The following is a 21406-nucleotide window of genomic DNA, read 5'->3' on the forward strand; positions in this document are numbered from 1 at the left end:
TTTGCATATTAGGGTTTTATATAGAGAGAATATATATATACACACACACATATATATATATATATATATACACACATTATATATATAGAATGTATAGGTTTTATACATTCAATACCCTACATATGATGAGCCACTTCATCATGAATATTACTATCTTTATTATTCCAATTCATTTGGAAACTAAATAAAGCATGGCTATTAAATTCAAAAACAAAAAAAACTCAATGCCTGCAAACAGTTCTACATTCATTTACTCAATTAATCCAAACTATAAATCAACAAAACAACCTCATCTCTTATTGATGAGGGTGAAAGTGAAGAGTCATGAGACTAAATAGTTACAAAATAAGTTGCTTTAGAGGAGGTGAAACAGACTTGATTATTTCTCCTAACAAAGCATTAGCATAAACATTAATACATTAAAGATTATCAAGTCTAAATCCCAACAGAAAATTTTTTACTGAATTGCACATCATTCAACTTTTTTAAGGAGGCCTTTTATTGATACAATAAGTTATTCAGAATCTTGGTTTACAGAAACACAGGATAAATACGTGGAGTTACAAAAGATATTTAAAAATTCTATGTCGTGGTCTAAAAAATACTTTTCACACTTAAACATCTTCTGAAATCAAGGCACATACCACAGCAGATACAAGATTTCATCTAGAATCTCCTTTTTCTTCAAAATGCTCTCATTAACTAAATGGTGCATTTTATAATCATGGTACCATAGAATCAGGGACATGCAGTATTTTGTAATAATGTCAGAAAGTTAGGCCAAAATTACAAGATAAAATTTTCAGGATCCTTCAATATAGACTATTTAAAGTCTACCATCTTGAAGAACATTGAAGTGTCCCAGAAATGTTAAGGTCAAGCAGGTAGCTCTGAGCCCAACTGAAAAAGAACCTAAGTCTTTTGAGTTCAAATACCTAAGTGTTCTTCCCATAATCCATTCTGTTTAAGCAGCATTATTGTCTAGCTCCAAAAGGAAAATATCTCTAACTAAAAACGTTTTAAGAAACTACCTTCAATGACTAATTATTGGTAATTACAAAAATTAGCAAGTTCATCTTTCTATCAAAACATGGCTAAAAGAGCACTGGCCTGTGATTTGAAAGTCTAAATTTTAATCTCATTGTTACAATTAAATTATCTACATGACCTTAGGTAAATGTATATATTTGGCTCCAAGGTCCCCTCCAGTGAAAATATTGACTCCTCAGACACGACTCATTCAGTTTACCTACTAGTAGATCTGAACTCTTAACATCTACTTATATTTTGTTTTTCTGACATTTTTTTAAAATATATTTTATTGATTTTTTTACAGAGAGGAAGGGAGAGAGATAGTTAGAAACATCGATAAGAGAGAAACATCGATCAGCCGCCTCCTGCACATCTCCCACTGGGGATGTGCCCGCAACCCAGGTACATGCCCTTGACCAGAATCGAACCTGGGACCCTCTAGTCCGCAGGCCGACACTCTATCCACCGAGCCAAACCGGTTTCGGCTGAATTTTTTTAAAAGCACTGTTGGCCACAACCCATCCTGGAAAGAATCCTGACAGAATAATTTATAGAAAGTGCTGTATCTTCATGGTCATACTTTTTTCTTCTCCCAGTGATCCTACTTAAGTCAGGGAGCAGGAGAAAGCATCCTAAGAGAACAAACGATACTCAGGTCACGAACAAGTCAAGACAGTGCTGAGCCTGGCAGCTCTGCAAATAGAGAGCTTTGCCTTGCTGGTCAAAAGGCCAACGGTCTTTGAGCAAGCTGCCAGACTGCTAAAACAGAGTGACCACGTGGACGCTACAAAGCAATACTTTTCCAGTGAAACTGGTTGTGTAAGCAAACCCTCAGTGCAAAGTACTCACAGTTGTCCTAAAATGTCGGTTCCAGTATCATTCACACGGGGAATTTGCGTAATATAAGTAAGCACTTGTATGGAAGTGTACACAGTGAGTTTATTAACCATTCACATCAATTTTGTATCTTTTAGATATAGTGAATACAGTTACAAGGCAGTTATAGGAAAATAGTTCTGTGAATTAAGGGAATTTATTTTTGTTCAGTTTTTTTTTTCTGCTTATTATCATCTCTTAATACCAACAGTATTAAGTGAAACAAGCAAGTCACTAAATAGCCAAGATGTTAAACTATTGCTGGTATTACAAGTGGCTTTTTTTTTTTTTTACCAATTTCTCCACTTTTTTATTATAGTTGACAGAATTAAGATAATTTGAATCTAGATATTGCATTCTCATTTTAAAAACTTACATCATGCAAATAAAAAACTAAGCAGTAAAAAGGAATTAATTTTTCATTAAAAACATTTTCATATAGAAAATATTTTAGCTTATGTATGTACTAAGTTAAAATAAATCCATGATAGCACTGATCATTGATTTTTCTTCTCTCACAGTTAATCAGTTCTATTTTGAACCAACTCCTGGTAAGTTCATATTAATTTTTAAGCTTTTATAAACTAAAAATCTACTTAATACATTTAAGATAATATTTTTAAATTTTTTTTTATTTTTAGGGGTTACTTGGGGTAAGGCTTCAATTTCTATGATTATACTGATAAAAGTAAGTGACATTTAACCTCAGAAAAGGTAAGCATATTCTTAAGAACCGTAAAAACATATGGCAGAATCACACAACTGATTTACTCAAATTGGAGCTCATGAATTATAAACTCAATTTCCTCCAAGATCTTTAGATCATAATTTCTGCAGGACTAAAAGGTATTCTTTTCATAATTCCCATGGTATTTAACAAAACTTCCTTTTACAGAAATATATGCAATATTAGGTTAAGAAATTTCAATCAGTAAATTTTACCTCAAGCTTATTGTTGTCTTGTGGACAATCATGTCAGCAGTAAGCAAAGCCTGCTGTGAAATTACCAAACCTCAGAATGCCTGATGGCAAGGCAGCACCTCTCCTTAACACACAAGCATCAGCTCGCTTGGTGGAAAGGCTGCAAACCTTGAAACTCTACTTTGAGTCTCACCCAAGTTTGCTTTCATTTAAAATATATACAAAAAACATAGACCAAAAAGGTGTATCCCTTTTTTAAATATCTGAATTAATGTCAATCAAAATTATATACAGTATGCTTATTTTAAGCTACCTAGAGAGAATCCTACGAATCAAAATACTCTCAATTCCAATCTTGAGAAAGGAATTGGATTTCACCCATTTTACTTCTAACAAGTTTCACTGCCCTAGAGTGCTTATTTAGTGTTTCCTACCACTTTTTTGTTATTGTTAATCCTCACCTGAGGATATTTTTCTATTGATTTTTAAAGAGAGTAGAAGGCAGGGGAAGACACAGAGAGAAACATCAATGTGAGAGAGACACATGGATTGGTTGCCTCCTTCATAGGCCTAACCAGGACTGGAGATCAATGCAACCAAGGTCCGTACCCTTGAGCAGGCCGACGTACTACCCCCTGAGCCAAACTGGCTAAGGCTCCTACCACTTTTAACATTCTATTCCCTGAGCCAAACTGGCTAAGGCTCCTACCACTTTTAACATTCTATTCCCTGAGCCAAACTGGCTAAGGCTCCTACTACTTTTAAGGTCCTATTCCCTGAGCCAAATTGGCTAAGGTTCCTACCACTTTTAATATTCTCATCAGGCCATCAGGAGCCGAGTGGGAGGAATTAAGTCTGTGTTGCAAAAAAGACAATTGAGGATTCAATGTATCAGTATAACAGAATCACATTATTCTCTACCTCCTAATATACAAGATTATACCAATGCTAATCCATCAGCAATAAATAACCCTAATATGGGAGATGTGGGTAGAGGAGAAGAAAAAATTATGGCAAAAACTACCTTCATATAATAACTATAATCTGTATCATTTATTTTTTCAGTAATAATTCTCTCACTACTGTGCCACAAGTTCTATAAGGTTAGTGAAATCTCCTTTCTAGCATTATTATACATTTTCAGTATTTTTATTTTAAGAGTTTAATAGCTTCAGATTGTGTATGTATTGGTAAGTTAATAATCTATACCAGTGGTCGGCAAACTCATTAGTCAACAGAGCCAAATATCAACAGTACAATGATTGAAATTTCTTTTGAGGGCCAAATTTCTTAAACTTAAACTATATAGGTAGGTACATTGTTATTAACTTAAGGCCTGATGCACAAAAATTTGTGCACTCGGGTGGGTCCCTCAGCCCAGCCTGTGCCCTCTCGCAGTCTGGGACCCCTCAGGGGATGTCCACCTGCTGGCTTAGGCCCGCTCCCCGGGGGATTGGGCCTAAGCTGTCAGTCAGACATCCCTTTGGCAGCCCAGAAGCCCTCGGGGGATGTTCACTTGCCAGGGGGGCACAAATCTAAGCTGCAGTTGGACATCCTTAGCACTGCTGAGGAGGTGGGAGAGGCTACCACCACCACCACTGTACTGGCAACTGTCAGCCTGGCTTGTGGCTGAGCAGAGCTCCCCCTGTGGGAGCACACTGACCACCAGAGGGCAGCTCCTGCATCGAGCGTCTGCCCCCTGGTGGTCAGTGTGTGTCATAATGACCAGTCATTCCCAGTCCTTCTGCTGTTAGGGTCAATTTGCATATTACCCTGTTATTATATAGGAGAGAGGACTGGTGCATGGGTGGGGGCCAACTGGTTTGCCCTGAAGGGTGTCCAGGATCAGGGTGGGGGTCCCACTAGGGTGCCTGGCCAGCCTGGGTGAGGGGCTGAGGGCCGTTTTCAGACTGGCCACACCTCCTTCAGGGTGGGGGTCCCCGCTGGGGTGCCTGGCCAGCCTGTGTGAGAGACTGATGGCTGTTTGCAGGCTGGCCACAGCCCCTTAAGGGTGGGAGCCCCCCTAGGGTGCCTGGCAAGCCTGGGTGAGGGGCTGATGGCTGTTTTCAGGCTGGCCACAGCCCCTTCAGGGTGGGGGTCCCCACTGGGGTGGCTGGCCAGCCTGGGTGAGGGGCTGAGGGCCGTTTTCAAACTGGCCACACCCCTTTCAGGGTGGGGGGGTCCTGCTGGGGTGCCTGGCCAGTCTGGGTGAGGGGCTGATGACTGTTTGCAGGCTGGCCAAGCCCCCTAGCGGAGAGCCTCACCCCATGAGGGTGTGGCCATCCTGGGTGAGGGGCTGATGGCTGTTTGAAGGCTGGCCACGGCCCCCAGCCACCCAAGCTCCCAGTGGAGGCTGGCTGGAAGCAGGTATCTGAGATTTATTTATCTTCTATAATTAAAACTTTGTTGCCTTGAGCGGAGGCCACTGACGGCCAGGGCAATCGGGAAACTTGACTTCCTCCATCGCCGGGGCAACCAAGCCTCCTGCTTGCTCCAGCTCCGTGGCTGCTGGTCGCCATCTTGGTTGGGTTTATTTGCATATAATCGCTCTGATTGGCTGGTGAGCGTGGCTTGGGGCGTAGCAGAGGTGTGGTCAATTTGCATGTTTCTCTTTTATTATATTAGATTAGGGTACTCCTAAACTGGCCTTTGCTAAAAACGTCCTCAATCTGAGGGGTCGACCTCAGCGAACGTACCCCCACTTCTTCTAACGCCACTTCTTCAAAACAGGCTCACCCAGGCCGAAAACCGACTTCTGCGCACGGGCCACGAAGTTTCAATCGCACTATATGTGCGCGCCTGCACATGGTATTTTGTGGAAGAGCCCCACTCAAGGGGCCAAAGAGCCGCATGTGGCTCGCGAGCTATGGTTTGCCAACCACTGATCTATACTAATAATAGCCTAGGGCTGTCACAACCTAAACAACCAGACAGATGACAGGTCACCAGGAAGTGCATGGAGCACTTCTCAGTCCCTCCCTGGTGGCCCACAAGGCTGGCAGCAGGCAGGCAGGCAGCAGGCAGGCAGGTGGGGTGACGGGGGGGGGGGGGGGGGGGAGGGGGGGAGGGGAAGGGTGGGCGGGGTGAGGCAGGTGTGGCAGCTGCGGATCAGGCCCAGAGAGAGGCAAGTCCTGATCACCAACTGCTACAGCTGCTGGCGAGGCCCAGAGAGAGAGGCAGGGCCTGATCAGCAGGTGCTGCAGAGGCTGTGGATCAGGCCCAGAGAGAGGCCCAGAGAGAGAGACAGCTGTCAGCAGGGCCACTCTGGATTTCCCAGAAGAGCCAATGGCTGCCTAGGAGGCAGAGCTTTTGATGATGACTGGCATAGAAACCGACCAATCAGAACCTAATCTGGGTGAACTGTGAAAGAAGAACCTAAGGTGGGAGCTGAGGAGGGGTTTTAAGGGCAACAGCTGTTTGGTGTAAGGTGTAAGAAAGCGGTTCAATTTTTTAATGACCGGTTTGGCAGTATAGTGCATATGGCTGGCTATCAGTCCAGATATAGGGATTATGTATTTTTGTCTGCCAACAGCATCTCCTCCTGATGAAAAAGGCCCCCCACCCTGGCACTTTTGCAATCCTATCCTATATAATCTATATTAATAAAAGGGTAATATGCTAATTAGACCAGGTCAACTGGCCATCTTCCAGATGTCCAACTTCCTTCTGGACAAAGTCATGGTGGTGGGGGCCGAGGCAGAGGTAGTTAGGGGCCATCAGGCCAGCAGGGGAGGGCAGTTAGGGGCGATTGGGTTGGCAGGGTAGGGCCATTGGGGGCGATTGGGTCCACAGGGAAGGGTCATTGGGGGCAACCAGGCCAGCAGGGGAGGGCCACTGGGGGCAAGATCAGACTGGCAGGGGAGGGCTGTTGGGGGCGACCAGGCCAGCAGGGAGGGCAGTTAGGGGCAACTAGGCTGGCAGGGAGATAAGTTAGGGGCAATCAGGTCAGCATGGGAGCAGTTCAGGGTGATCAGGCAAGCAGGCAGAGGGTTTAGGGGCAATCAGGCAGGCAGGCAGGTGAGCGGTTAGGAGCCAGTGGTCCTAGATTGCGAGAGGGATGTCCGACTGCTGGTTTAGGGATCAGGACACAGGGATCGGGCCTAAACCAGCAGTCGGCCATCCCCCAAGGGGTCCCCGATTGGAGAGGGTGCAGGCTGGGCTGAGGAAACCCCCCTCCTTGCATAAATTTCATGCACCGGGCCTCTAGTATAACAGAAGTAGATGTAAACAAAATCAAATTAATACTAATGATTTCTTCAAAGTATGTATTTTAAAATCAGTTTGTTAAACTTCACAGATACCAATCACTTAAGCCCTTATACTGTAAGACAAAGTAGCATTTAGCCTCTAAACATGGTTCGAATTTTCAAATTAGCTACCAAATATTTAGATTTTTAGATAGTTATGCTCTTATGTAAGTTTAGCATATGCTTCCATTTGAATTTCAAATGCTTTCTAATCTCAAAAATACCTGCTGGCAAGACAAACACTAATAATCCTTAGATTAAGATATTATTAAATAAATTGCCTTTGGGCCAAATTACGCAAACCATTTCAACAATGCTAGTCAAATCAGATATGGCCTTTAATTTTAAGTCACAAACCATACTGTATTACATATGGGTAACATTACTGCTAAGTAATAGATGAAGTCCAAACTGTATACTTAAATCATAAAAGCTTCCTAACCTTAGTTGGGAATGTGGTAGACGGAGAGTAAGTTTTGAACTAGGCAGACCAGGATTCAAACCTAGTTCTATCCCTTAGTGAATAAACCTGGGGCACTCGTTTTAAATACCATTTTCATCTGTGAAATGGGAATAATACTACCTAACTTCACAGTACTGCTGTGAGGATTAAGTGACATAGTGTAGATTCAATCAATGGCATCTATTATTACTATGTATTTAAATGTCTCTAAAAAACAAAAATATTCCTTATATCTAAAATTTAAAAAAGAAAAATACACAACCAATATTGCCTAGTGATATAGTAGTAGGTACTCCTTCAGAAATGTCTTAAACTAAAATTTTAATCCCGTCTTTCTCTACTATAGATGGTGCTGGATACTCAGTTATCAGAAGATTATCTACTTAGATCCAATCTATAATTTATAATAGCAGTTTTATCTTTTCGCAAAGTTTGAAATTTTCCAGTGAAAACTCCCAAGTGCCACAAAAAATTTATCTGTAGACCATGTGCTTTAGTAATTCTTTAAATAAAGTATTAATATAAACTAGTATCTTTACTAATGTCAGTTTAAATGTATCAAAACTGTTTAACAGCCTGGCTAGTATGGCTCAGTTGGGTGGGTGACATCGGTGCACTATAAAGTTGCCAGTTCGATTCCCGGTCAGGGGTCAGGGCGGGTTGCAGGCTCTATCCCCAGTGGGAGGCATGCAGGAGGCTGCTGATTGATGTTTTGCTCTCACATCAATATTTCTCTCTACCTTCCTCTCTTCTCTAAAAAAAAAAAAAAAATCAATAAAAAAATCTTTAAAAACAACAAAAAAACACTATCAAACATAAGTAAATGCCATTCTTGAGAAAATTGCTCAAACCTTCTCAAAAGCTTTTGTAAGCCATTTCAATTTTAGAGAATTCTATATGGTGCCAGAAAGAAGCAATTCCTTCCTGCCAAACAGTAAAAGTAGATCAGACTCTTTCATGCTGGGAGCAGGTCATCCTATCCCTCATCAATGAGAATGTCATCCTTTTCAGGCACAAGAGCATCCCAAACACCATCTCTTTTCCTTTTCTCTGGGAATTATATTAACAGTGAGTCCCTCAAAAGCCTATTTCAAGCCTTAATATGCCTAACCTAACAAAAGTACTGACCCCAAATTTCACAGATTTTAGAAAGTTAATACTGTACATAAACCTTGTAACTCTTCCAGGGGGGTTCAAGGCAAGCATCTGGAAACCAAACATTCTAATGTTTCTCAGCAAAACTGACAGTCACACTCGAGGAGAAAAAGCTTCCTGCCAGTCAGATCAGTCCAGTTTTACCACCAAAGGAGTTTTTACACTAAATCGGGCAGGGGGGTGGGGGGAGAGAATCCCAAACTGTGTGATTTACCTGAGCCCTAGTTCTGTCCTCTAGCTACAGAGTAAGCCTAATACTGTTTTCAAATGTCTTAAGCAGCAGGAGGGTGTGCAGGGAGGGGGGCGGGGGGCGAGGGGATCAGGCCCACAGGCCACATAAGGCCTGCAAAAATCATTTGGTCTGGCCCTGCCAAGGCAACCGCAGGCGGGACTTGAAATTCAATAAATCTAGGAGCTTTTTCCATAGCAACATAAATTTATATTAAGGGAACTAGATTAAGCAAATGATGGTCTAAAGAAAAGACAACAACCATGTCTCTACCCCCAAACCTCCTTTTCGTCAAATGCCCATCTGTAGTCCAACTAGAATGAAGATGGAATTGAGACAGACCCCCATTTCAGGTTGGCAGGAGTTGCTATCATGGGATAAGGCAGTGTTGTTGTCTTTCCTCCTCCCTGCTCCCAAGAGCATCCTAAACACCATCTCTTTTCCTTTTCTCTGAGAATTATATTAACAGTGAGTCCCTCAAAAGCCTATTTCAGTCCTTAATATGCCTAACCTAACAAAAGCACTGACCCCCAAAGACTTCCCTCTGTCTGTCTGATTTCAGTTCCTTTTTAAACATCTATTTTAATTCATTTATAACATGTAGTTACAGTGGAATAAAATAAATACACGTATTAATTCAAATTACTAATGTCCTGGACATATTTTTTTAAATATATTTTTATTGATTTCAAAGAGGAAGGGAGAGGGACAAAGAAACATCAAGGATGAGAGAGAATCATTGATCGGCTGCCTCCTGTTTGCCCCATACTGGGGATTGAGCCTGCTACGGGGATCAAGCCTGCAATGCAGGCATGTGCCCTGACCGGGAATCGAATCCTGACCTTCTGGTTCATAGGTTGATGCTCACTGAGACACACTAACCAAGCTGGACATATTTTTACTTCAGAATTTTTGAAAATGAGAATATCAGCTCTTATTTATTGATCTTTATTAATTAAAAGAGGGCTGAAATTTCCTCATAAAACTGACGGCTCTAAAGACAAGAATAAAGTTTCCATTTGTTAAATCAGCTTCAACAAGTACATGTAAAGCAAGATGTTAAGCCAATAATTAAAAGATAATTCACACTGCATGATGGTGGTGCTCCTCCTAAAGGAATTTGATGTGGCAGGAACACCCTTCAGACCACAGAAGAGCAAGGGGAACAGAAAAAAAAAAACTGACAAACAAGAACCAAATGGAAAGCAGAAGTCAGGGCTCATCAGAAATTTATCTTTATTCAGATTACAATTCTTCAGAGCATCGAAGCTGTTTAAATTTGGTTAAAAGCATGCTTAAATTGAATATATATAAAATATGATTGTTTATGTTTCTTTTGACTGGAAAGCAGAAAATACCATGTTATATTTCACCATATTTACTAATTTTATTCTGATGTAAAACCTTCTACATGAAAAAAAAATCGTTTTAAAAGTGAATAAAATAATTTCCAAGTGACCAACCCTGCTTGCTCGTTTGAGTTCTGTGATACTGCCTTCTTTGCAGTACATGCTCCTCTGTTGGCCTTTGGCTTACATGAGGCTGTGAGCTACAACCCGTGGCAGTCAGTTTCAGAGTCCTCACTCCAGTGTGCATCTCGTTTCTCTGCCACAAGTTTGATGAATTGAGCGTGACTAGCATAAAGCTTGAGTTTATCACTGATGTCCACCCACTTCACTTTTCCAGCATCATCTCCAGCTTCGAGGCTGAGGTTATCCATTATCTCACCTGGTTACCAAAGAAAAAACATCACCAAGAAAAAGTAATTCATTTATTCATTTCTTTTTCAGAAAAACTGTATCTTCAAGTATTCTTACTAAAAATAAGTAAACAATCATCGTCTTAAGTGGCCAAGTGAATTAAAAACTAGGATATTCCAAATTTTCCAAATGCCCAAATTTTAACCAAGTTTCTAAATTTTAAGTGGAGGTACCAGTAAGAAAGCTTTTCTCTTTAGAAAGCAAGAATATTATCATAAAATTCATACTAAATAAGCATGAAACCTTGTATCAAAATAAATTCCAGAGCAATTAGGGATTAAAATGTGAAAAAAAAATAACTGGTGACTTGTTTTATAGGCTTAGGATAAGTGGAATTTTCTAAGTATGACACCAAATAAAAAAAAGAAAATATTTATCAATTACATTAATAAATTAAAAATAAGTGCTCTCACCTGGAGGTTTCCCCCACTTTGCTTCCTCCCAATCCCTAATCTATAACCAACAAGTTTCATGTAACCCACTTACAACTCCTCTTTTGATAGTAATGTATGAAACATTACTATCAAAATGCCACTTTTCCAGAGCATTTTTTCAATCCGCCAAGACTTTGCTTCCTGCCAATTGTCAGTTTGGATCCAATAAACTCACAAAAAATTCTCCACAGGTTTGAATTATGTTTATGTTGAAACACGCTTGTTATAAAATTATTTCAAACAGTAAGACAGATATAAATCAGAGTTATTTTATCCTAGCCATACTTCCTACCCAAATCTCCAGTTGCTTTTGTTTTTTATTTTATACAAATGGATTCACACTATATAATTTAATAACTTTAAGGCACATAATTTTAGTCCATAAATTCAATCTTAATTTTATATACTACCAATGGATTAAAGAAAATACTTTTAAGGCTTTCTTTTTTGTTGTTGCTGCTAATCCTCACCTGAGGATATTTTTCTATTGACTTATTTTTTGTAGAGAAAGTGGAAGGGAGGGGGAGAGACAAAGAGAGTGAAACATCGATGTGAGAAAGACAGGTTGATTGGTTGCCTCCCACACCAGGGTTGGGGATAGAGCCTGCAACCAAGGTATGTGCCCTTGACTGGAATCAAACCTGGGACCCTTCAGTTCACAGGCTGATGCTCTATCTACTGAGCCAAAACAGCTGGGGCAAGGCTTTTTTTCTATGTATTCTTTTAATATCAACAATTTTAAATATAATCCCATACTTAGTAGTTGACTGGTTTAAGTTATTAAAATAGTCCAGATTTAATTATGCCCTAGAAGGCTGCTAGACTTAGACTGATCCTCTAACTCAGTCAGTTTAATAAACATAGGTAAAATTACCTGTTTCATCATGGTAGTTCACAGCTTCTGTCTCCATCCATGCATTATCAGTGTTCCGAGGATCGTCAACATATCCCTTATATATCTATTTTTATGAGGAGGCAGACAAAAAAAAGTGTAGGGTGAAACAGGAATTCGTGGAGCAAAAGCGTGTTAACTGTCGTTAAAAACAGCAATGTAAATATCTTGTTCCAAAGAAACATGCATATAATTAACACTAGAGGCGCAGTGCACAAAATTTGTGCATGGGAGGGAGTGTCCCTCAGCCCGGCCTGCACGCTCTCCAATCTGGGACCCCTTGGGGAACATCCCTCTCACAATCCAGGCCTGCTGGCTCCTAACCACTCACCTGCCTACCAGCCTGATCACCCCTAAGTGCTCCCCTGCAGGCCTGATTGACATCTAACTGCTCCCCTGAAGGCCCGATCGCCCCCAACTGCCTTCCCCTGCCAGCCTGGTCACCCCCAATTGTCCTCCCTGCCGTCCTGATCTTGACCCCAATTGCCCTCCCTGCCAGCTTGATCACCTCCAACTGCCCTCCCCTGCCATCCTGATCGCCCCTAACTGCCCTCCCCTGCTGGCCTGATTGCCCACAACTGCCTTTCCCTGTCGGCCATCTTGTGATGACATGAAGGCATCCTACGAGGGCAAGAGGACCACCTAGGCTTTTATTAGTATAGATAACTGTTCACTTAAAGTAGTTAAGATAGTAAATTTTATGTGTTACCACAATAAAAAAAATATAAATACCTTAACACCTTTAATATAGCATTCCTTATGCTTATTTTAAATTTCCCAAAGAACAATATTCTCAAGAACCTTTGAGGCAGCTTTAAAATTCACAAAACCCTCAACACCTCAGATTCTAATTTCAGAATTTAGTAACAATAATATTTGGGTCATATGGTTTTTTTAAAAGTCTTTATAATTTAAGTATCTGTTAAATGAGATATATAAGTAAAGTTAGTAAAGACTAATATTTAAACTATCAATACATGAAAATATTTGGATCTAGCTAACACAAATGTGAACTGGATGATACAGATAAATAATTAAGAAATCCTAATTCTAAAAAGAAAACAAAGCAATAAAAAAAGCCAACAAAAAAAAGAAAATCGGTCCTTTCCTTATTATTAGTGTACATATACCTTATAAGGTGATTTTTAAATTTTTACAAAGGATATGTAGACAAAACAGACATGAGATTTAAATGGTTATAAACTAGAGAAGCCCTGAATAACATAATTTCAAATGTAAATGTCCTTTCAAAAGAGCTGAATTCATGCAAAAAAAAAATTAATGTTTTCTGTTGGATGGGTGAGCTCAGTATTACATTAGCTCACACCTAGTCTGAACCAAAAACTAAGAGAAAAAAATTTGTTATAATAATTTAGAGGCCCAGCGCACAAAATTTGTGCATGGGTATGGTCCCTAGGCCTGGCCCGTGATCAGGGCCAATCGGGGCCTTCTGGCCGCTGGCCGGGGCCTTTCTTCCCTGGCTGCTGGCTGGGGCCTTCCTTCATTCTGCGTCGCCCCCTGGTGATCAGCGCACGTCATAGCGAGCAATTGAACTCCCAGTCTCCCAGTTGAACTCCTGCGGAGGCACTCTGCATATTAGCCTTTTATATATATAGATGAGGTAATCGAACTAAAGTTGGGCTATAAAAATAAATCTATTTACAGCGTAGATGTACTACAACTTTAAGTTATTTTAAGAACAGGTATTACAAACATACAATATTTCACTTTATTCAGAGAATGATCTACCAGATTTCCAGGTGAACTTTAAGAAAGTCTCACTAATGCATAGGACTAACTCCTTCCTGGGACCCACCATTTCTTACCACTAGATGTTCCTGGCTGAAGAGTTTGTGCAACTGTTCCTCTAATTGTTTTTTTTCAGCACTGGATTTCTGTAAGGAGTTGAGAGCTTCCTCACCAAATTCTCTCTTCAGTGTAGCACTAATCTTCTCTCCTGGGTCCACCATTCCCTAAGAGCACATTTTAAAAAGAAAAAAAAAGTAAGAAAAGTAATAAGCTTTAATTTATCTAACAAATATTTACTGAGTAATGCATGGATCTTTACTGGTCTATCTGCCCATAAATATGATCCCTATTCTTCCGTCATATATTCTTCCCTAAACCATGTGTTTCTAGTAGAAGCAGCCTATCAGGGTATCTCAGATATATCTGACTACAGTAATTAGACCAAGGTTAGCCTATGGTAAACTGAGCGAATCAGACTCCTTTCCAGCTAAGGAAGGCAGGCCTGGAGGCAAGAAAAAATACAGAAAGTTGATACTTTCCCCATCGTCCATTCCAGCCACACTGACCTCCTCAATGTTCTTAAGACATGCCAGACATACTCTCATCTTAGGGACTTTGCACCTGCTATATTACTTCTGTCCAAGATGCTTTTCCTCAAGATATCCACATAATTCACGCATTCACCTCCTTCAGATCTTTACTAAAGGTCTTCTCAGGGAGACCTTCTCTAACCTCTCTGTCTGAAATGGCAAAATCTCCAACACGTCCTAGTGTCCTTCCTTAAAATGTATCACCTTCTAAGATATAATTAGTTATTTATCTTATGTTATCTGTCTCCCCCACTACAGTGTGAGCACCAAGAGGACAGGGATGTTTGTTCATGTTGCTCTGTTGCATCCTCAATGTCTGCATTGTTAGATGACAAAATATACTGATTAGATGAATGACTCTCAAAATGATATCAGTGACAACAATTGCCTGACTAATTGGAATTTCAAATGAGAATAAAAATATAAAATCCTATGACAAAATCATTATTGCGTTTTATACTCAGTATGAGCAAAGTTTTACTATTCGGCTTGTAATAATTAGCCTAGGCCAGGGGTGGGCAAACTTTTTGACTCGAGGGCCACAATGGGTTCTTAAACTGGACCGGAGGACCGGAACAAAAGCATGGATGGAGTGTTTGTGTGAACTAATATAAATTCAAAGTAAACATCATTACATAAAAGGGTACGGTCTTTTTTTTCAATAGTTTTATTCATTTCAAACGGGCCGGATCCGGCCCGCGGGCCATAGTTTGCCCAGGGCTGGCCTAGGCTTTCATCACAGTCAGCTGATATTCATTTCCATTACATTTTTATCTTACAAAGAAAAAACAATTCTTGCAAATAGGAGTATGTGTATAAAAAGTCATCCTCTTGTAAAAAAATCTCCATTTAACATTAGGGCATTAAATATAAAACTCTCTGCCACACATATAAACATTTTTTTAAAAGTCACTTAAAATATGCTACTGGGCCCTGCTGGGGTGGCTCAGTGGTTGAATGTCAACCTATGAACCAGGATGTCATGGTTCAATTACTGGTCAGAGCACATGCCTGGGTTGCAGGCTCAATCCCCAGTGTGGGGTGTGATTCTCTCTCATATTTGATGTTTCTATCTCTCTCTCCCTCTCCCTTCCTCTCTAAAATCAATAAAAATATATACCACTGATGTGAAGTCAAAGTACACTCTTCCTGCTGATATGGAAAATTTTAAAACTGTAAGAATTATTAAGTAATAAAAGTTATATAGTTTACTATGTCTAAAGTTATCACAATTCAACAACAAAAAATGCTAAAAATCTTACCTCGGGCTTGGAGTAGGGGTTGATTTCTGAGATGGGACCCAAATTAGTGAGTACCTACTGTATAACCACTGCTCTGCATGCTATTTCTAGTAATCCTATGAAGTAGATAAGATGATCTTTATTATAAAGACTAGAGGCCTGGTGCACAAAAATTTGTGCACTCGGGAGGGTCCCTCAGCCCAGCCTGTGTCCTCACAGTCTGGGACCCCTTGGGGAATGACCACCTGCTGGCTTAGGCCCGCTCCCCAGGTAATTGGGCCTAAGCTGGCAGTCAGACATCTCTCTGGCAGCCTGGGAGCCCTCGGGGGATGTCCACTTGCCAGCGGGGAGCAGGCCTAGCTGCAGTCGGTCATCCTAGCAATGCTGAGGAAGCGGGAGAGGCTCCCACCACCACCGCTGTACTGGCAACTGTCAGCCTGGCTTGTGGCTGAGCAGAGCTCCCACTGTGAGAGCACACTGACCACCAGGGGGCAGCTCCGGCATTGAGCGTCTGCCCCCTGGTGATCAGTGTGTGTCATAGTGACTAGTGATTCCCAGTCGTTCTGCTGTTAGGGTCAATTTGCATATTACCCTTTTATTATATAGGATAGAGGTCTGGTGCATGGGTGGGGGCCGGCTGGTTGGCCTGAAGGGTGTCCCGGCCCAGGGTGCGGGTCCCGCTGGGGTGCCTGGCCAGCCTGGGTGAGGGGCTGAGGGCCATTTTCAGGCCGGCCACAGCCCCTTCAGGGTGGGGGTCCCCGCTGGGATGCCTGGCCAGCCTGGGTGAGGGGCTGATGGCTGTTTGCAGGCTGGCTACAGCCCCTCCAGGGAGGGGGGGTGGTCACCCTTAGGGTGCCTGGCCAGCCTGGGTGAGGGGCTAATGGCTGTTTGCAGGCTGGCCACAGCCCGTTCAGGATGGGGGTCCCTGCTGGGGTGCCTGGCCAGCCTGGGTGAGGGCTGAGAGCCATTTTCAGGCTGGCCACAACCCCTTCAGGGTGGGGGTCCCTGCTGGGGTCCCTGGCTAGTCTGGGTGAGGGGCTGATGGCTGTTTTCAGGCTGGCCAACCCCCCCCCCCCAGCAGGAACTCTCACCCCATGAGGTTGTGGCCACCCTGGGTGAGGGGCTGATGGCTGTTTGCAGGCTGGTCACAGCCCCTTCAGGGTAGGGGTCCCCACTGGGGTTCCTGGCCAGTCTGGGTGAGGGGCTGATGGCTGTTTGCAGGCTGGCCAAGCCCCCCAGCGGGGAACCTCACCCCATGAAGGTGTGGCCATCCTGGGTGAGGGGCTGATGGCTGTCTGAAGGCTGGCCACGGCCTCCAGTCACCCAAGCTCCCAGTGGATGCTGGCTGGAAGCAGGTATCTGGGATTTATTTAGCTTCTATAATTGAAACTTTGTTGCCTTTTTTGGAGGCCACAGCCGGCCGGGGCAATCGGGAAGCTTGACTTCCTCCATCGCTGGGGCAACCAAGCCTCCTGCTTGCTCCAGCTCCATGGTTGCTGGCCACCATCTTGGTTGGGTTAATTTGATATAGTCACTCTGATTGGCTGGTGGGCATGGCTTGGGCATAGCAAAGGTACAATCAATTAGCATCTTTGTCTTTTATTAGTGTAGATGAGGTCAGAACTCCATATCACTCATCTCAAAGTGGAAAGACCAGAAAGAAAAAAAAAAAGTGGAAAGACCAGGATACAAGCCTAGGTCTAACACCAAAGTCCATGTTCTTTCCCAAGGGGTTCAAATGCAGACTCAGATTCTAACAGCCTTGTTGTATGTATTATCCTACAGTTGTTACTGACAATGACATTTCATTGCAGTGATGAATGACAAAATAATTACTAATTGAAGTGGTGAGGGATGGAGGATAGGTGGAGTAGAAAAGGTCCATACACAATGATCTTGTGGTAAATAAAGCAAATAAAACTAAACAGAATTTGAAACATTAATTTGATTTAATGCTCACCCCTGGAATTGCCCATTCTCCACAGTCTTTCCTTTTGATTGCAACAAACTGTAAGATGTTTTTCCCAGAAATGGGGTGGGTGATTTTATTTCCACTTTTATCCCTTTTCCACCTGTAAATAGTAATGTACGATCATAACCAATTTAGAACAAAAGCCAAGATTCTAGCTCAAGCTTGAGTCAAAGTTATAAAGATGTATTTCTCTTTATAACAGAGTACACACAAATTTACCTCAAAATCAGCTTTTTTTACCAAAAAATAATTTTGTTTTAGAAATATGTCTACTTTCATAATGAAAATTCAAAATATAAACAGTTTTTACAGTACTAAAATACAACCAAAAAAATAAGTTTAAAACCAGGACAGAATTTACAGGAAGGGTCACAGAAGTTTTTTGTTTTTAAGTCCATGGATCCTTTTTAAGAATTACAAGTAGTATAAAAGATCTGGTAATATTTGCTTTTTACAGTTATCAGAAAAGCAGATTATATGATACAGATTTAGCTGTTCTCAAAAGTAGTAATTCTCAATCTTTATGGTCCTTTTTTATTTAAAAAATATCTCACTCTATCCTTAGTTTCATTTTAAGTTTTGAATTGTATATGGTGTTTTTAAATAGTATCAAGGCTATGGTAATTTCAGAATGCACTTTTTCTAACCACAGCCTCTTCCCCAGAGATATTGATAAATCTTCCCCCTTCCCCTGTCCTACCCTCACCACATTTACCTCCCTCCACCCAATTTCAAAAATTGTTCTAATAACTCCCTTAGGCAAAGAGAAAGATTTTGAACTTCTAATACTAAACTAATACATTTTTATTGATTTCAGAGGGGAAGGGAGAGGGAAAGATAGATAGAAATAATAATGATGAGAATCACTGATCAGCTGCCTCCTGCACACCTCCCATTGGGGATCGAGTCCACAACCCAGGCATGTGCCTGAACAGGAATCAAACCTTGACCTCCAGGTTCATAGCTTGACACTCAACCACTGAGCCACACCACCAGGTCACATCTGTTTTTAAGGATGCCAGACAGACAAATCACAAGGGAGAAACGAAGTTGTAAAATAAAATGATGTGTTCAACACAGAGAGTTCCTAGTCTGTTGCTTTAAAAAAAAAATTACTTATTTACAATATCTTTCACTGGATAAAAAAATAAATAAAATGTGTTTAAGAAAGTGAATGTAGCCCTGGCCAGGTAGCTCACTTTGTCAGAATGTCGTCCTGTATACCAAAAAGTTGCAGGTTCCATTCTGGATCAGGGCACATACCTAGGTTGTGGGTTCAATCACCGGTAGGGGCACTTACGAAAGGCAACAGATCAACGTTTCTCTCTCACATTGATGTCTCTCTCTCTCCTTTCCCCCCTCTCTAAAACAAAAAATCAATTAAAAACAACCAACCATATCCTCGGGTGAGGATTTAAAAAAAGAGAGAGAGAAAGCACAATATTTACAGCCAAATACCTGATTCAAATTTCAGATCTATAAGATTTAGGCAAGTCATTTACCCTCAGTGAGTCTCCATTCAGGTATACAAAACAGATGTGTTAATACCTTCTTTGAGGAATTTTGTCAGAAACAAATGGAAAAACTATTAACACCTAGCAAAATACCTAGAGTAGAGCTATATTTTTAATAATTTGTTTAGTCTTGTTGATTTTTCAACATCTTTCATTCTTTGCTTCCTTCCCTTCCCACAACCACTCCTCTATTTAGAGGAGCTCATCGTTTAATATATGCATTACTGACACAGCAAAGAACATCAACCTAGGAGTACAGCTGAAAGCTAGATGTCACCACTTGTGGGCTCTTTTATAGCCTGGACCATCATCTCTAAGGCTTCAGTTCTCTCATCTGTGTAATGGCAGAGTTATGCTCATAAAGTCTACATTTCAAAAAACATGACATAGAATTGCCATGTTTAATCAGAGCTCATATTTGGTCTACCACAGATAAAGATAAGCTAATTAGAGGCTAACTTTCAATTCTCTGGCTTCTTTTGCTGCTTCTTGTCCCCTTATTAGCATTCCTCCTTCAAATGTTTCACACCTTCCTGCTTTTAGCAAGCCTCACCAAAATTAGGAAGAAACTGATACTGCCATTAATACTTACATTATTTTATTTATATTCATTAATAAGAATATATTACTCTTCCTATCTCATTTAAACTGTAGTTTCTAAAGTAAATTAGATGAATAGATAGGCATGTTGATAGGTTTTGGGTTCAATCAGCTCTGGACTTGATCCAGGAGTAGGTAAGTAGGTAGTTAGATGAGTGGATGGATGGATGGATGGATGGAAGATAGATAAATGGATAGATGAAAGATAAAACTGAGGTGCAATATAAAGGACTAAGATTAAGATCCCTTTCGGCAGAGGAATAGAAAGGGCAAGTAAAAGAATCAGATGGGGTGAGTATTGGTACCCCTTCCGATAACCTGAAAATAAGAAAAATAAGCTACTTTCCTAGAGTTAAATTATGAAATCATTATTATATCTCAGATGAGAGAAAAACAAAGTCTCCTATGAGAAGGAAAGGCCCTTAAAATATCAAAACTAAAAAAGTAAGAATATTGAGATTATTTGCATTACTTAAAGAGGAAAAGTAACAACTACATGTGAGAAGAGAGTTGGTCAGTGAAGAAATCCTAAAAAATAAGAACAAATAATTTTAAGAATGACAGAGATGAAAGAAAATTCCAGATGTGTTAGAAACATGATTTCTAGAAACTTATGCTAAGTCCATCTAAACATTAGATTCATCTTTTTTATTCTGATTTCTGCTCACCAAGGAACCTTCAGTGTATGATTTAGCCTACCAGATAGATCTGCCTCGGAAAGAGAGTGCCTTTTCCCTGTTATGAAACCTTCAATGTCTCCAGTTCACATTTCTTAACTTTGGCATTTAATATTCTCCACAAGAGAATTGCATAAAAGTTAATTTTAAGTTTAATGTACCACTCACTATTCTCCTACAAGAATCTAACCATGCTGGTCTTTTCATTGTCTCTCAATACTCAAATAGGTATTACTACAAGGCTTTTTCTTAGACCTCCTCCTGTCCGCCATCCAGGCCTCAAGTTCAACTCTAATCTACCTCCTTCATAACGCCATTCTCAGGTACACCAGTTTACCATCATCCTGCCCACATGCAATCTTCTAATTCTCTAAAGCAGTGGTTCTCAACCTTCCTAATGCCGCGACCCTTTAATACAGTTCTTCATGTTGTGACCCAACCATAAAATTATTTTGTTGCTACTTCGTAACTGTAATTTTGCTACTGTTATGAATCGTAATGTAAATATCTGATATGCAGGATGTATTTTCATTGTTACAAATTGAACATAATTAAAGCACAGTGATTAATCACAAAAACAATATGTAATTATATATGTGTTTTCCTATGGTCTTAGGCGACCCCTATGAAAGGGTCATTCGACCCCCAAAGGGGTCGCGACCCACAGGTTGAGAACCGCTGCTCTAAAGCATCCTGTATCACCCATGTTACTTAGACATGTTTTCTTATTTCATATCTTCCATCTTGCAAATGAAGCCATAGCTCTTTAATGACAGGGAGCAGAAATTTAGAACTGTTATACTTTTTTATATCCTCCAAAGCACCTACTCAATTCTGAGAACAAATAGATGCTCAATAAATATCTTGGTCAATTAACTTTGTTTAGATAATGCCTAACCTAGTCATACAACAAACTACAGCTTCACACTTATATCACATCACTGTAATTTTACATAAAGTCCTTTTAACATATAGATTTTATGTGTGTACATATGTATGTTTGTATGTGTACATATATAAACGTGTATATACAAACATATATAAACATGTATAC

At 40.7% G+C, this 21406-nt stretch overlaps 1 protein-coding gene across 6 annotated transcripts in view; it reads right to left on the reverse strand.

Moving 5' to 3' along the window:
* Nucleotides 1-10135: 10135 nt before the first annotated feature.
* NUDT9 (nudix hydrolase 9) overlaps nt 10136-21406 on the reverse strand; it is a 33792-nt gene continuing 22521 nt past the window's right edge. For all 6 annotated transcript variants that reach the window (XM_081101448.1, XM_081101445.1, XM_081101443.1 and 3 more), the window contains 4 exons: nt 17550-17661; nt 13836-13982; nt 11992-12076; nt 10136-10651 (listed from right to left, as the gene is read on the reverse strand). In XM_081101448.1, coding sequence (XP_080957574.1) covers nt 10473-10651; nt 11992-12076; nt 13836-13982; nt 17550-17661 — 523 coding nt within the window. In that variant the 3' untranslated portion in view covers nt 10136-10472. The remainder of the gene's footprint in view (nt 10652-11991; nt 12077-13835; nt 13983-17549; nt 17662-21406) is intronic.

This window comes from Myotis nattereri (genome assembly GCF_964212035.1).
Source record: "Myotis nattereri genome assembly, chromosome: 1".
Classification (NCBI taxonomy): domain Eukaryota; kingdom Metazoa; phylum Chordata; class Mammalia; order Chiroptera; family Vespertilionidae; genus Myotis; species Myotis nattereri.